The following is a 16,976-nucleotide window of genomic DNA, read 5'->3' as shown; positions in this document are numbered from 1 at the left end:
TATACCGGCTCGCCGATATATTCACATTCAATTTGAAAGGCGGAGCCTTTTATACTGCTAGTAATTAGTGGTAGCAGTAGTAGTAGTATTTCGCTGTTCCTGCATCGAGGTTTACGTTAGCACCACCGGCGGCGGCGGCGAATCATGGAGAATATATCTGCAACTGTTTCGATGTGTAGACTAGGCATCGGTGTGACTGTTCAGCGTACGGCAAAATATTCTGCTCGTCGTTGTTAACGGAAATACGCAATTGGTTGGTGGTTGTTGGCATCCAATGAGTTAGTGACACCATTAATTACTTCAACAGTGAGTAACAGCTTAATTTAGCTCGGGATTTTGCAAATTCTATCATTGTTTGCATTTGCATATGGGTACAAAAAAAAAAAAAAAAAAGGAAAAGTGATGATAATTGACTTTGAAGTTGGCGGGGTGATGTGGCAATGTTGCACGAGAAATATGCCAGAGTTAAAATTCTTCCTCAACTCCGTCAACATACAAATTATTGTTTCTTCTCAATTAAACCTACTAGTATCCATTTGACTCCACGAATAATTAATTCCCTTCAACCTCCAAACCATTTCATATTTTCCCTATAATTTATACTAGATAATAAGAGAGTAAAAATGTTGGTATTAATTAATCATATTCATACGCACTTTTTTTTTTTTTTTTTTTTCAAAATAGCCGTCTTTGATTCTAAGGGTAAGTTATGTCATATTCTAATAACTAAATATGTATCTAGGATATCTTTTTCTTAAAATATCATTCGTCATATTAGGTAATAGTTGCTGTATATCTAAAATTCATTTGTTATTGCATTTATAAATGTTCTCATGCTTTCATCTATTTAGTCTTTAATCTTTCTTTTTTTTTTATCGCTATTATAAGCTTCATAAGTATAATAACATAAAGCAGTATTGGAAAATAAATTTTATCCCTCTAGCATTTCCTCCAAAAAGATTAAAATGTTACAAACAATAATGCCAATTCAAGGGAGGTAAATAAAATTTAAAAAATAAACTTAAGAAGTGCTATGTAATATTATGAGAAACATTAGGAAAAATTTCTCAGATCATCCCTACTATAAAACCTCCTAATGTATAGTTGTGGACTGGGAAAGCACGTGGAAAGTCCTTACTGGTCCCGTAAAGGCAGCGACTTTTATCATTGTTTCACGGCAAACCACCACACCATTATACACAGCCCTCGCGGCCCAACCACAGCTCTGGCCCATTCCCACGGTAACCACGTACACGCCACAACAACGAAAACAAAAAGGCAATTTGCAGAGCGAGAAAGAGAACAGAGATACCCATCCCCCACCACCCCTCGCCCTCCCGGGGTTACTCTGGCCCGAGTTCACTCTTTGGCGCGTCCTCCAGCGGTCAATTCTGCCCTGAAATTCGTGGTACTTAAAAGTTGCAGCCATTTCAACAACCAAACAACAATGCTAAAAGTATGCTCTCTCTCTCTCTCAGCACTATAGCGTCTTACCGCTGCAACTGTTGCATTAATCTAGTAGCCTACTAAGCTTTTCAATAATTTATCTATCACAATCCTGGCTTGCCTCGATCTTGCAAATTGAACCCAAGATTTGAATCCGGAAGTCTCCCCGTTCCATCCTTCCTTATCTCTCTCTCTCTCTCTCTCTCTTCATAGTACTACTACTTCGTATATTACCCCTTCTCTTTTCAAACCCAACCCCACACCACACCTTTTCTAGTTGTAACCTCTCCAATCTTTCCACTGGTTCTTTTCTCATGCAGCTCTTTAAACTCCGAGCCCAATTCAAAAACTGATCCCTGCATCATCATCATCTCCATCAAGATTTTATAGGGTTTTCCGCTGTGGTGGTAGTGGTACCGGTGCTCTCTCTATACCCATCCCATGGCTGCTCAAAAACATTTACACGAACTTCTGAAAGAGGATCAAGAGCCCTTTCACTTGAAGAAGTACATAGCCGATAGGCGCTGTCTGCTTAAAAGGTCCAACAATCCTCCTCCCAAAACGGCCTCCACATCACTACAACTCAAGAAGGGCAAGCCTATCATCGAAACCAGAGCAGTCAACAAAAGCAATTTATGCAGGCATGCTTGCTTCTTATCTTTCCATGGTTCTCCGGTGGACGTTAGAATGTCTCCTTTTCTTGATTTGCATCCTTCGCCGGCCAAGAGTCCTTGTAGAAGAAATCAAACCGGTACAGTTTTCCCCCACGTCCCAGCCAGGACTGCTGCCTTACTTCTCGAAGCTGCAATGAGGATTCAGAAACAGCAGCCTTCTTCTTCTTCTTCTTCCTCCTCCTCCTCCTCCTCTCTCGCAAAGCCCAAATCACATCAGGTTAGAAACAAGGGCCTCGGCTTATTTTCTTCCATTCTTAAAAAACTCAAGGACCGAAACAAGAACAAGAAAGGTGGCATTCGAGACGCTGAATTCAAAATTCCGCGAAAAAGCGATGCGAAAATGGAGGAAAATGTAGCTGCCATGGAGAGTACCAATATTGAGGATGGAGCATTTTCTTGTTCTTGCAACAATAGTAGGCTTAGCAGTGCAGGATGGTCGGAGAGTAATGAAGACAACAAGTCTTTGGACATGGAGACTTCTACTAGTGGCTGTAGGTCCGAGGAGGACTTAAATGATCATGAAATGGTTTTTGTTGCTCAACAGAGTTTAAATGGTGCTTGTGCATCCTGTGATAATCTTTTTTGCTCCAGCCCTTTTAGATTTTCCCTCCAGAGAAGCCCCTCTTTTGGTGGTAGTCGGACACCGGATTTCTCGCCTCCGACAGCATCTCCCAGCCGCCGCAAGGAAGAGGTTTGTTGTCCCTGTCTTACTGAATTTAGTTTGTTTTGTAGTAGTAGTAGTCGGTATCATAACATACTGCTGCTGTTATTTACGCAAGAGCTAAACCACCCAATTCTACTTGGATCCGTACGACAAACATTTTTGGAATGTCGGAGAAAATTTTTTCACATTTTAAAGTAGTAAAACTAGCAATTTTTGAAGCAACATCATAAACTCCTCAGCTAAAGATAGATTATTAAATTCGCTAACATTTGCTCCAGGAAAAGAAAAATTAGATAGTTTTTGTTCTGTATTTGAATGATCTAAACAACTGGGTAAATTTTGATTGATCTTGGACTCAGATGAACAACATTTTGACTGTTGTAAAAAAATTTAAAAAAAAAGGAAGGAAAAAAGAGATGATGAAGTTTCATGTAATTTATTTGTCGGCAAAACAACCTTGCTAGTCTGATTTGGTGGCCGGAATGTCGACCGCCAATGACCAAGATACCCTTAAATTTTTGTGCCCACATATTACACTAGTAGCTGAAGATGCTATTTGTGTTTTAAAAGGGTTATTGATGTCATTTTACCTTTGGCTAGTCGCACGTCAGTGTGTTGGTTGCTACAGTATGCATTATGATCAGGTTACCTCTGCCACCCAAATCTTTTTCGCCAAAAGACAAATAAAGATTTTGTTTTATTTCTGAGACCAAAATGAATAATAAACCCTGAGACCAAAATAATAATTGGTACCGTTTTTGATATACAAATTTTGACTTTCATGGTTTTAAAGTCAGCAGTCAACTTTCAAGGCCGATAATTCACGGTAATTGCGTGAATTTTGAGATTGTTGCATAATTTGAGCTGCAAGTAAAATAATTGAAAATTTGTCTCCATGAACCCCCTTCAAGGACAAGAAGAATAATAAATATGAAGGCAATGGCTATGAAAATAGCGCTAAATTGAAATTGGAAGAAGAAGAGGAGGATGAAAAAGAGCAGTGCAGCCCAGTATCCGTATTGGATCCTCCATTCCAAGATGAGGATGAAGAAGACGAGGATCGTGGTGAAGAAGACGAGGAAGAAGATTACGATCTTGAATGCAGTTTTGCTATTGTACAGAGTACGTAACCCCAACTTCTCTTTTTGGCTTAGGCGCGTTTAAGCATTGAATTTGCTTTTATAATGTTGCTATTGGAATTCGTTTGGGGGTGGATAGATACAATGGGATTGTAAGGTCGTAATCAGGTAGATTTTGCTGATTTTGATGCATAAATTCAATTTTGTGGGATCCATTGAACCTATTTCATAATTGATGATCAGGAGGGACGGACGATGTAGTAGTACATCCTTCTTGCTGTTTTGTACGTCAGTTTTGTTTTCTGCTGCTCTGTTACTGTTTGTATGGCCTATTTTGTTCCTTTTAGCAAGTACAGGAACAGGGCATTGCTTGCTAACATGCTCATTACTACTCCTCTGACCCACATTTAGGTGGTTGGGCTCATCCTTTGATTTAATTTGGTGGATTTATAATTTTCAGCAGATATGGAAAGATAATACCTAGTGGTCTTAATTATTTACTAATATTTACCGGCTGCTACTTTTCCAGGGCGATTGGTCTTCTGATAATCCTACAATAACCAACCTTTTCAATAAGTTTATGATAATTATGATTGATGGAATTGTTAACGTTTTTTCTTTTGGCCTCTGCTTTTCTATATTGTCTGACTTTGCCTCTGCTTTATGGTGTTTATCAAGAGTAGGTCTTCCTTACCTAGAATTTTCAATTCTTGAAAAACTCTAATTTTTTTTTTTTTTTTTAAAATTGGTGGGTGATTTAGAAGGTCCCTATTCAATGAACTTCGATGTCTGTTTTTTTTTTTAAATCGTCTAATCGATGGCCCGGTTATCTGTTGTTTGGACGCGTTCCAAAAAAAAAAAAAAAGTGAATTGGTTTCTGAAAATTTTTAACTCTTTTTTTTTTTTCGACTCTTGCTGAACTCACAGAGGCAAAGGAGCAGCTTCTGTACAAGCTTCGGAGATTCGAGAAACTTGCAGAGCTAGATCCTGTTGAACTTGAGAAAAGAATGATGGAACAATTAGACGATGATGATGATGAGAATGAAGAAGAACGAGCAGAGGAAGAAGAGAAATGTATGGAGAATGACTTATTGCCATTGTACAGAGGCTGCAGTCTCGAGTCATTTGTCAGCGATGTATGCAGGAAATCAAGCCTCCCGAGTCGAAGGAAAATTCCAGCTGACATGAAGAGGCTAGTTTCGGACTTGATTTCAGAGGAGAAGAGGGAAATCAAGAGCTCGGAAAACAAGGAAATCGTAGTAGGAAGAGTTTGCAAGAAATTGGATTCATGGAAGGAGGTGGAGTCTAATACCATTGACATGATGGTCGGATTGGATTTCAGAACTGAGTTTGATCTGTGGAAGAGGTTTCAGGAGCAAAGGGAAGAAACTGCGTTGGAAATTGAAATTGCCATCTTTGGTTTTTTGGTGGACGAAATATTGGAAGAGCCACTACCATAATCATCCGGTCTTTTGTCAAAACCTCTACTGTGGTTTTGGTTTTGCCTTGACGACTCTTTTTTGCCCTTTTATCAAAAAAACGAAGAAGAAGAAGAAGAATCGGAGGATGATAATCTAACTTCATCTGGGTTGAGATTGTAATGATACATGAATATTGTATTATTGTCCTATGTACTCGAGCGGATGCTTTGCGCGTCCTAATCTTTTGTCGTATCAATGGTGAAGATGCAACCGGCTGCTTGTTTTCCCCGGGATCAAAGATGAAACCAACCAAAGCACTTTCAAGTACCGTATCATTAAAGGGTGCGCTTGATAAGATTAAATTCTGCATTTTAGGATTTAGAATCTGAATTCATTAAATTATCACCGAATTAGTAAAGTACTGAATAAAATATAACTTGTGATTTGAATCTGAACATTGATAGTGTCTCTATTGGGTAATAATAGACAATTGAGTGCTGAATTTCATATATTTAAAATTTATGTCCTTATGCTGGTTTATTCATTTCATTAATGATGTTGTTAAAATGTATCCTTTATTAGCAAGATATATGATTTAATTTTATTGAAAATAAAATATTAAAAACCACAAAATAAGTATAAAAATATTATAACAAATTTATCTAGCATAAAAGCAAGTTTATTAGCATATACTAATACAGCAAAACAATTATTTTGCCATAATAAAAGTAATAAATATTGCATTTACATTAAGTGATAAGTGAACGGTTTATCACTTATTTTTGAGAGCATGTTTTTGCTTACATAATTCAGAATCACTTAACTAATTACCCCCAGGACAAATGTTCTATTTTTTAGTTATCAAACACTTCTGAACATATTAATTTTACGTACTGAACTAAATTATTAAACAGGGTGCACTCCTTTGCCAGCAGCGCTTGTCAATCGCTACACTCCATATTGAAAAAACTTTAAGTGTTTTTGAAATTGGTCACATCTATTGCCTTCGTAGGTGCATTTACATTTACAGGCAGATACCATTTAAGCAAAATCTGAATCTCTGCTTTGTATGCTCTGAGATTTTAAAATGAGGGTGAAAGTATAGGAATAAGGAATTAAGATAAGGATAGACTTGGAATAAGTTAATGGCTAAGAAAGTCCGTAATTTACAAAGTTACGACATTTGTAATATTTCTATTTTCTTTAGAGAATTACTTGCAGTTAGGCAAATCAATAATATGTTTTCCTGCCAAAAATATGTAAACAAAAAGGAATTGGCAAAACAAAACCAGTATTTTCCTGCCGACAAATTGATCCCAATTGATCGGTTGGGTGGAGATTTTTCTTACACTTCCACAACTGACCGACCAAGCGCATATAATTTTCATTTGGGGAAAAAGCCATTGTTGATTTTAACACTCTCACAGTTGCACAGAAGTAGAGAGTACTAATAATAAAATGTCAAAAAGCTCAGCTAGTGGGTGGAGAAGAGCTGGAGTAATTAAGCAGAAGATTGATGTGAAAGCATTTATGATTCGTCACGTAACAGGTGATTAGCGCAAGAGATTCAACCTCAATCCAGTGGTCGCCAATGGGTCATGCGACGAGAACCACTCAAGCTTTATTGGACTCCACTCCCATAAACAAAATCCAAAGTGGTATCTAAGCCTCCAATAGGATTCCTGATTACTACGGCCCAACAACCAAGCTTGTTAGAAAGGTCAAGAATTTGGCATTATTATCTACCGTTACCGTGATTAATAGGGAGCCCCCTGTTGTCAATCAGCCTTCGAGATCGTTTCATTTCTCTCTTTATACGTCTGTCTTTGGGTGTTAGGCACTACCTGCAAACCACTGCAATAATTGGGCTCGGACTATTGCGCGCTTTTGCAGGTAGAGATGATTAGGCTTTTTTCTTTTGTTGTGGATGGATGACGACACATTAAAATAATGCGTGCTTCCATTGTGGCCCTAATATGAGGATTTGATGGGTCAACTAATTTCGACACATACGTCCTTGTCTACGGGCCTGCCAAAAGGGGCGGAGCGGAGGATTGGACTGGACGCCGAATGATAAAACTGAGGTTTGGAATTTAAAAGTATTAAATTACTAAATTTATATTATCTGTTTAATAACGAATTGGATTATAACACTAAATTAAAATAGCACACAAATAGTTCATTCTCATTAATTACCGGCATAAAATAGAACGCCGACATTATGGAAACATCTAATACACAAATGCAAATCCGTGTTTGGTTGGGGGTTTTAATGGTTCCAGCTAGCTGCCAGTTAAAATTATCCCGAATAGGGAAAATCCGTAGACAACAATAAGGAGAAGAGATCAATCGAGTTGTATAGCATGTTTCTTCTTAGAAAAGTCCAGAAAGCTTTTGTATATCCAATTTTTTTTTCCCTCCTAACACAAACACATTTTTAATATTTTTAATTATATTTTTATTTCATATACATCGCATTAGAAAATGTGTTATAATAATATTATTTTAAATAATTTTTTCAAAAAATCTCCAAACACACACAACAACAAGAAGACTATCAGAGACGCTTTTCTATTGTCACAGCTCAGTAGTCGTCACGTATGCTCCATATTTCTATTTTTTTTTTTTTTTTTTGGTGGCTTTATATATAAGTTGATTATTAACTTTTTGGTTTGTCAAATCTTGCGGAGAGAACATCGAAAAACTTTTATGCGGTCGTGCGAAATTAAAAAGGCTACAGTACAGACGTCCTATAGATGGACTGTGGATCAGTTGAAAATGTAAATTTGTCACAGGACCCAGTCTGCTCTTGTAATGGATTATCCATGTGCATTCTAGTACCTAAAGGTCGGCGAAAGTGGTTGATACAAATCCTAGCGAGAGGCCCGTAACCTAACCTCTGGATGTTTAGATGATTCAAGACACAATGGGCTGCACCATTTGGACCAATCCACTTGTTTGATGGACTCGCAAAGGCTGCCGGTGGAATAATTCAGTCCGCGATTTTCAGCTGTGGAAAGCAGAGAGTTTTCGTGTTTGGACACAATTGCTTTTTTAATATTATATTTTAACTATTTTTTTTTTGGTCTTACATAATATTATCACATTAAAAGAAAAAAAAATTATTATAATTATTTCAAGTAATATTTCAAATGATTTTCTATCCAAACACACTCAATTTATAATTCCTCTACAGTTTTTCACCCCAAAAAAAGAAAGAAATATCATGACAAATGTCTAGAACATGGCCTTGAAATCCATGTTGCTATCCAATTAGAAACGGACTGCTCATAAGATATTAGTCATTGATTCAAGAAATGAAGACACCTCGCAGGAAGTGGTCCCCAATCCTCCTCTGTAGCCAGCCTGCAAACGACATGCAAGTTTGCAAATTGTACAAGCAAACCAAATCAATTGATTGAAATGGCAAGGCACATGTTTCGGGAAATTTTTTTTGTTTTTTTTGGCAAGGCACAACTGCCAATCAATGTCGGACCACTTACCCAACAGAAAAGGAAAAAGGCACAACTGCCCAATCAATGCTTGACTTTGATTAGTAAAACATTCGCAAGGCGGGCCGCCCCATTCAAATACAAATCCAAATCCGTCTCCTGCTTCTGAATCACTTGGTGTCTCTGCTTGTCGATAGATGATAAGAGGTATTTCTTGATGGGCAGCAATTGGGTTGAAAAAGAAAACAATCATCATCATCATCACGCCGTTAAGATATGGGAAGTAAACAAAGATCGGTTATCATTGATGCAACAGAAGATATCTGCAGCTCCTCAAATTCTGAGCAAATCAGCCGGCCGGAGCTCATGTTGCATCTTCAGAGTACCCCGAAGCCTTAACGATGTCAACGGCCAGCACTATCAGCCTTACATAGTCTCTATCGGTCCTTACCACCACGGCATGCCCCACCTAGCTATGATTGAAGAGCACAAATGGAGATTCTTGGGCGCTCTTCTGAAGCGGACGCAAGAAAAGGGCATCGGGTTGGAGGACTATTTGAGGGCCGTGCAGCCCTTAGAAGCCGAGGCTAGGGAGTGTTACTCCGAAACTATAGGGTACAGCAGTGATGAATTCATAGAGATGTTGGTTCTTGACGGTTGTTTCATACTGGAACTCTTTCGAAAGTTTGGAGGGTTGGTGCCGGCCGATCCAGATGATCCGCTCACCTCGATGTCGTGGGTGTATGCATTCCTTCTAAGGGACCTCTTGCGACTCGAGAATCAAATTCCATTTCTCATCCTCAAGCGCTTGTTTCAGCTGACAAACCTGGCGCCCGATGACGAAGGATCAGGGCCGTCTTTGGGCCGGATGACTCTGAATTTCTTCAACAATGCGCTGCAAAGGTCTGAGCCAGCTTTGTCCAGATACAGCGGCCTCGAGCTCGAAGGCAAGCATTTGCTGGACTTTCTCCGCGCAAGCTTCATCCCCCCGGAACACGGCGAACCTAAGCCCAGCGAGTTTCCGAAGACTCGCGTAATCGAATGCATCTCATATCTCCGGCGCGCCGGAATTGACCTTAAACCCAGCGAGGAAGAGAGCTTCTTGGCCATAAAATTCAGGCACGGGGGGGTAATCGAGATGCCAAGAATTGCTTTGGATGATTTCATGTGCTCGTTTCTGTTGAATTGCGTCGCCTACGAGCAATGTCAGGCGGGTTGTTCCAAACACATGACGACTTATGCCACATTCTTGGATTGCCTGATAAATACGTCCAGGGACGTCCAATTTCTGTGCGATCGGAACATAATCGAGAACTATTTTGGGACGGATGCTGAAATTGCCAAATTCATCAATAATATGGGGAAGGATGTGTCGTTCGACATCGACGTATGCTACTTGGCCAGACTGTTCAATCAAGTGAACCAATACTACCACAACAATTGGCACGTTCAGTGGGCGAGCTTCAAGTACACGTATTTCAACACTCCATGGTCATTCATCTCAGCTTTGGCTGCGTCTGTTCTTTTGGTCTTGACCGTGCTTCAGACCCTCTACACGATCCTTGGCTATGTTCATCCGCACTGAAAAAGAAAGAGAGAAAGTACTTTCTTGCACAATATTCAATGCCCCTCCATGTTGAAAAATCCCATCCAGGTTTCTTTCTTGTATCAATTCAGGCCTTGTAGTACCAATAATAATAATTTAATCTTTTCTGCTTCTGTGTATCATCTGCATGACCGCAGCATATGATAAAACAAATGCTAAAACTACTAAATAAGTTTGAAAATTTCCCGAAGGTTGAGAGGAAACTCCTTATGTGAGTGCCATTTTCTCTTTTTCTCCTACATTGACAATTGAATTTTGTTCCACTCAATTAGTAGTAGGTGCGTCAGCTCCACAAAAAAGTCTCACTTTGAAATTTTCACAAAAAAGTTGTACCATCACAAAACTGCTCTCAAAATGGAGCCCCTTACTCGATCGCAATGGTCAATGTTGCAAGCTTTCAAAGAAGCCCCCGCGGTGGTTGTAATTCACAACATGAAATGAAATCATCACGAGCGGCCACTTTCATTCCACAACGCAGCCGGTTGTATGAATGTATAAAAACCCAAATGCTGTGATTCCGATATATATAACTCATCCCAATTCGTAATATAGACATTCGTCTTCACAACCTCAAAGCAGACACTCACCACTCTCAACAAACAGAAGATCAGAGCGATACTTTTATAAGGAAAAACAGTTGCTTTGATCTTCAAGATTTTATTAGTTGATTGAGTTCCTTCAGCAGCCCAGAAAATTTTGCTACCCAGCAAAAAAACCTGTGGCCGCTGAAAGCGGCTGGGCTACTAGTACTACCCAATCGTGAGCTCAACAATCTCAGGGCGGTATTAGAAAGTATAACGACTGAGCTAATTCTAATTCTTGTAGAGTGTTTGGAGAAAGCTGACTTCAAGGAGCGGGGGATGACTGCTACTGAAATTCTTTTCTGAGGTGGAAAAGGAGCATAATTTGGAAGGCTTCATCGTCGATAGGCTTAAGCATTAATCCAAAGTAAAAGCCATCTCCGAGTTACGTGAGAAATTTACCTCTGCGAGTGGAACCAGGGGACTGAGATGACCTATCATACCAAAATCAGAATATGGGGGCTTCCTGAATACGAGGGGCAAGAAAGGACTCGGGGCAGGGCGGTGCAACCGTCCGTGCCAATTGTAGTCATTATTAACTGGCCGTAACTTTCTTTGTACATCGTGTAACCTTTTTTTCACAGGATATATTTTCACAACAGATAGTGGTGGGTCCCATACTTGGCACGAAAATCGAGTTATATGGTGGAATCTCAGCCGCACAAAATTTTGAGGGCCAATCTTGTCCCTTAACCGTGCAGTATGACCGTCCCTGCCCCAAATCCGGCAAGAAAGGCTAGAGAGATTCAAAGTAAAAACTGTCATGTTATACCTTTGACGGGAGTGTTTTTCAAATATAATAAAAATTTTTAAAAAGTACTCTAAAAGTTAATTTAAAAATTAGTTTAAATTTTTTAAAAATTTTAAAAAATATCTCAAAATATATTCTAAAAACTCTTCTACTCTTAAATATTTCAAAATATTTTCTGAAAATATCCTAAAATATAATCTAAAAACTCTGGTACAACAAAATTTTTCAAAAACACTCCCAAAAACAGCTAATCCAAATAGAGCTATCATATTGAAAATACAGTATTTAGCACGTGCATCCAGTTTGTCTTCTTCGTCTTCTTCTTGGTTTGCATTTTTTTTTTTGTTTGGGTTTAATGTGATTATGTCATGGATAATTATATGAATATCATGATTTTTTTTTGTTAATGTGAATATGTTTTAGATAGATATGAATAACATGATTCTTCTTGGTCGTGTTATGGAAACTTGCATCATCTCAAATATGTTTATTAAATTAATAACAGCGCTGCACTGTAAATGTTTCCCTAAAACACCATCTTTCTCCATAACAAGCGTCTGGGCCATCTTTCTCCATTACTAAAGGCCTCATTTTCTGCTAGAATCATTTTAATTATCAGAGTGGGCTGGAATTTGGAAATTTTATTGGACTTAAACTGATCCAGAAGCCAGTAAGCGTGTCCTAACAATTGCCCCGACCATCAAGCGGCCCAAGACTATGCTTCCCTGTGGTGGATGTAGCAGAATTTTTTTTTTTTTTTTTTGGGTTGAAAATCATAAATTCAGCAGCAGGCACAATATCCTTGGGGAAATTTACAAACCAAACATTGCTTCCCCCAAGAGATGAAGACCCATTCTAGCCACGATATGAGCTGGGATATTATTATTATTGTTTTTCTTGGCATAAGACACTTTTACAGACTCAAAATCTTTTAGTAAAGAACGGATGCTACTAAACAAGTACCCAATTAGAGACGGTCAGAATCTGTGCTCGTGATTCTCTGGACTATTCTTAGAGCATCACCTTCAAGAATGAGATGTGATATACCAAAATCCGTGGGAAAACGCAAAGCTTGAAGGCAAGCCAAACACTTAACAATGTTCTGCATTGAAAACACCATGAATCCTTTCGGCCATGATCGCATCTATTTGCCCCGGTTGGATCCTCACTACTGCATCAGTTCTAGCTCCCCGTTCTGAGAAAGCGCCATCAGCATTAATCTTCAGGAAGCCTTCCTCAGGTGCCACCCGCTTGGGATGATCACTTTTTCTTGTAGTCCTGAAAGATGTGCCACTGCATATGCTCCAACTTGTGTCGCTTCCCTGTCTTTTCCTTAAAGATTGTTTCATTTCGAGATCTCCAGATAATCCATGTTATAACTGCAGCAAGTTCTGCTACTTCCTGTCCTCTTAAATGTAAAATCCAAGCAAACCACTCCTTAAAATTGGAAAAAAAAGATGATATATTCACAATGTGATTCCGGTCAACACTTCTCCACACTTCCAGAGCAAAATCACAATCAATGAATCAGGTGTTTATCTGATTCCACCCTACAGCCACAGTTCCTGCACCCCAAAGCTTCCCCTTCCAGCCTATCATGAAGATTCAGTCCAGTCGCTAGTATTCCTGAGCATGCCTTCCAAACATAAATATTAAATTTAATGTTCAGGTGCCACAAGCCATTCCATAAACTCTTTCCTTTGCTATTTTATCACGACTCCCTCCACTTTTTATGCTGTTGTGTAGCCCCGGGGCATAAAATCATAAAATGAAGAGCGTCGTACGTTTTATGATTCTCCATATTCAGTATTTGACCGATAGCTTCGATGATCAAACTTCAAAGCAGGCAGACAAATAATACGCGGGTTCGAAGCATTAGTCAATCCAGAAATTCTTTTGTCCCATCGGAAGAAAAAAATTTAAATAGAGAAAGGAAAAATTACTGCTCCTACATCCACAGGGTCCACCTTTAACACTTTAACTGTACTAAAGTGTTAAACGTTCCTTGCGCCAGAATGCCAAAAGTTTATAGGATTTCTTGATCCAGTCGTTTGGCAGTCATGTTTGGTACTCCTGTCTTTAGTATTTACCTCAGTTAAAACGGATTGTGGATTGTAAATTTGCAACGCCATTGTTGAGAAATTACCCCTATTTTGGGCCATATGGTGTGACAAGCTGACCAGAATTACAATAGGCATTATATGATAACGTGGTAGATGGTCCAATTTAAACAGAACTATACGGGCTAATACAATTCAATTGGATATTCATTGCAGCTAGCCTGTTCGAGATAGTTGCATCAACTGCTTCATTTACGCAAACGAGATTCTCTGTCCAATATTTTGTGTCTATTTTTCTGTCCAATACAAAATTACGTAGTTTCACTTATTATATCCAATTATTTTTATGTGTCACATCAGCAGATATAATAAATGGAACTACATAGTTTTGTATTGGACAGGGAAGTGGACATAAAATATTGGACGGAGGATCCCATTTGTCATTTACTTTTAAGATTGATTACGGAACCTTTTTTCTTAACTCTTGCCTTGTATAGATGGTTACTGAAAGAGGTGAGTAAAAAATATGTTTGAAGTTTTTCGAAAATATGTTTATGTAAAATGGGTCTAAGTAAAAGAGCCTTTCTATTCGTAAAACTCTTATACAGCATGATTTTCAACTAAATTTTTTTATTTCATATGTAATCTTTTCAATAGTATAATACATTAAAAATTTTTCAAAAAAAAAATCATCTAAAATCAGTGTAACAAAACAAAGGATTTTATAGAGAACTGTGGCTGATGAATGCATCCTATTGTTGACTCTCTGTCACCCTAAGAGTTGGGGAAGAGGAGCATGGGATCTTCCCATCGAACAACTCGTAAATTATAACTACTGGTGCCAAAAATTGAGTATCACATACAAGATGAGAAAAGCAATAATTTGGAAAAGGATTACTTTGCTGCTATATAATGACGAGATAATTCGCTGATGATAAGAAAGATGCTAATCATAATCTGTAAGCAATACGAGGCATACTCATATAATATAATTCTGACCAGACATCATTAGTCACTGTTTTTCTCATTGATATACATAAGTTACTTATACGTCGCTGCTAACTCTTGCGATCATGCTCAGAATAATAAGTAATAAAAAAATTGTAGCTAGCCATCATCTTTAGCAGTAAAAAACATAATGCTTAAAGTAAATTTCCGGTTTCCACCATGAAGATTATTGGCCAATGTTAGAGTCTGCTCCCCCATCCAGTCTAATCGTTATCTTAATGGTAGGGGCTACGGTGCAATAGTGTAATCCACTGTCCGGCTAGTCTGTTCTTACAGTTTTTTTTTTTTTTTTTTTTTGATCTCTTAAAAATAAAATCGTACAGTACTTATTAAAAAATTTTTATTCCACGGTCTGCATATTGTGAAGGGTGCACATCGAAGACTTTTTAATCTTTGGAGAAAAGCCGCATTTGCATTTGATGAACTATGAGTCCAATAGCTTGAGAGAGAGGAGCTGCAATCGGCATATTTGATCCTATTGCTGGGCTTTGTTAAGCAGGACCCAAATCGGATCCACTTGTCCTATGTCATTGTTCCAGCTGTCTTTCTGTGTCTACTCTGTTCAGATTGATTGGGTGCTAAAGGCGGCACTGACTAAGACCAATTTATTTTTGGGTTAAATACCAAAAACTCTCGTGTGATTTGTCTAATGTTCACTTTACTTCTCTATGATTTGAAAACCTACAATTTGACTCCCTGTCGTTTCAACTAAAGTAAAAGTCTAACGAAAAACATCTAAACTAACGTCTGAAAGAAAAATGTCAAAATTGCCCCTCTATAAGAATTTTGCGTTAAGTACCAAAAACCCTCCTGTGGTTTGTCAAATGTACACTTTACCTCCATATGGTTTGAAAATATACAATTTAACTCCCTGTCGTTTCACCTAAAGTGAAAATCTAACAGAAATTCCGTTAAATACACTTTAGTTGAAACGACAGGGAGTCAAATTGTAGGTTTTTAAACCATAAGGAGGTAAAGTGAATATTAGGCAGACCACAGGGGAATTTTTGGTATTTAACCCTTTATTTTTTTAGGTTAAGAGAAAAAAAATTGAATGAATTCGGCTCTGATTACCACATCGTTTAAACGTGAGGTGCTTGCAAATGGTTCCTTAACACAATTCTCATGTCGATAATGGATTTCAAACACGCAATCTTTCGTGACGAATTGATCGATAACAGATTTTAAACACGTAATTTTTCGTAACGAATTGATCTGTTATTATCAATTGAGTCAACTTGTATTAGCACCGGAAGAGACCAACATTTATTCGCGTGCACGCTGTTCAGATTTGAGTGCTAAAGGCGGCACTGACTAAGACCAATTTGGTAGCCCGTACCATCAACTTGCCTGAATAAGGATAGCATGGATTGGAATACAAAAATAATTAGCACTAGCAGGAAAGTTGATAACTAGGCTGACGCGGGAGCTTAAGTCATCGCTCTTATCCTTAATTATCACATACCTGACTATTTACAAAATTTAATGGGCGTATTTTTCTGGTTTCTACCAGAGCGGTCCCTCCGGGCGTACGCTGCACTAAACCCCCTTTTCCATGATTTCTCCAACCCTAACAACGTGCAGCGGATTCGTCAAATTCGGCAGCCATTCTTGTGAATTGATTTTTTATGAAGTTTCTTAAGGATGCAGAGGGTAAATCTTTTTCTTTTCTTTTCTTTTTTTTTTTGGTTTTAGCTTTTGTTAGGTCTAAAGCTCAAATTTTTTTGTCCTCTGTGCAATCGAGTCACAATGTGTGACATGTCGTTTGTGAGTCTTCCCAACCTGTAGCTGTCGTAGCCTTTCGATTATAGTTTCAATTTTTTTGATATCATTTTTCTTAAATGATGCAGAGCCTTTTTCCACACCTACATATCAACAGCTTCAATGGACCGGATGTCCCCAGGCAAGAGATTACCTGTTAAACTACTAACGTATCGTTGTTAAAATATAGTATTATGCCAGGAACATTTATCATAAGGTGTAGGTGAGTCTCAGTGTGGATCCTCTTTAAGAAAAAAGGGAAAATTCTTCTAGCCTAATAGTAATAATTGGTTGTACATATTATTCCCGGTGTAAGGATAACTATAGTTATGGTTCCAATTACCTTGTTAATCACTTCATGAAGGCTTTGTTTTTTTTTTTTTTTAAAAAAAAATCATTTATATATGCAGAAGTCAAAGGGTACAATAGGTTTCAAAACTTAGTAATGACATGCCATTTTATGGTAAGGCACT

At 38.2% G+C, this 16,976-nt stretch overlaps 2 protein-coding genes across 2 annotated transcripts; both read left to right on the top strand.

Annotated features, from left to right (window-relative positions):
• The first annotated feature begins 1,754 nt into the window (after positions 1-1,754).
• Positions 1,755-5,569, top strand: LOC113693829 (uncharacterized). Its single transcript, XM_027212557.2, has 3 exons — positions 1,755-2,811; positions 3,696-3,906; positions 4,791-5,569. Exons 1-3 carry the CDS (start codon positions 1,888-1,890, stop codon positions 5,321-5,323), a joined length of 1,668 nt encoding a protein of 555 aa, XP_027068358.2. The 5' UTR covers positions 1,755-1,887; the 3' UTR covers positions 5,324-5,569.
• A 3,200-nt stretch (positions 5,570-8,769) lies between these two features.
• On the top strand, positions 8,770-10,455 carry LOC113692041 (UPF0481 protein At3g47200-like). Its single transcript, XM_027210376.2, has one exon. It carries the CDS (start codon positions 8,954-8,956, stop codon positions 10,319-10,321), a length of 1,368 nt encoding a protein of 455 aa, XP_027066177.1. The 5' UTR covers positions 8,770-8,953; the 3' UTR covers positions 10,322-10,455.
• Positions 10,456-16,976: the final 6,521 nt, after the last annotated feature.

This window comes from Coffea arabica, chromosome 6c (assembly GCF_036785885.1).
Source record: "Coffea arabica cultivar ET-39 chromosome 6c, Coffea Arabica ET-39 HiFi, whole genome shotgun sequence".
Taxonomy (NCBI): domain Eukaryota; kingdom Viridiplantae; phylum Streptophyta; class Magnoliopsida; order Gentianales; family Rubiaceae; genus Coffea; species Coffea arabica.
This window is presented reverse-complemented; position numbering and strand designations above follow the sequence as displayed.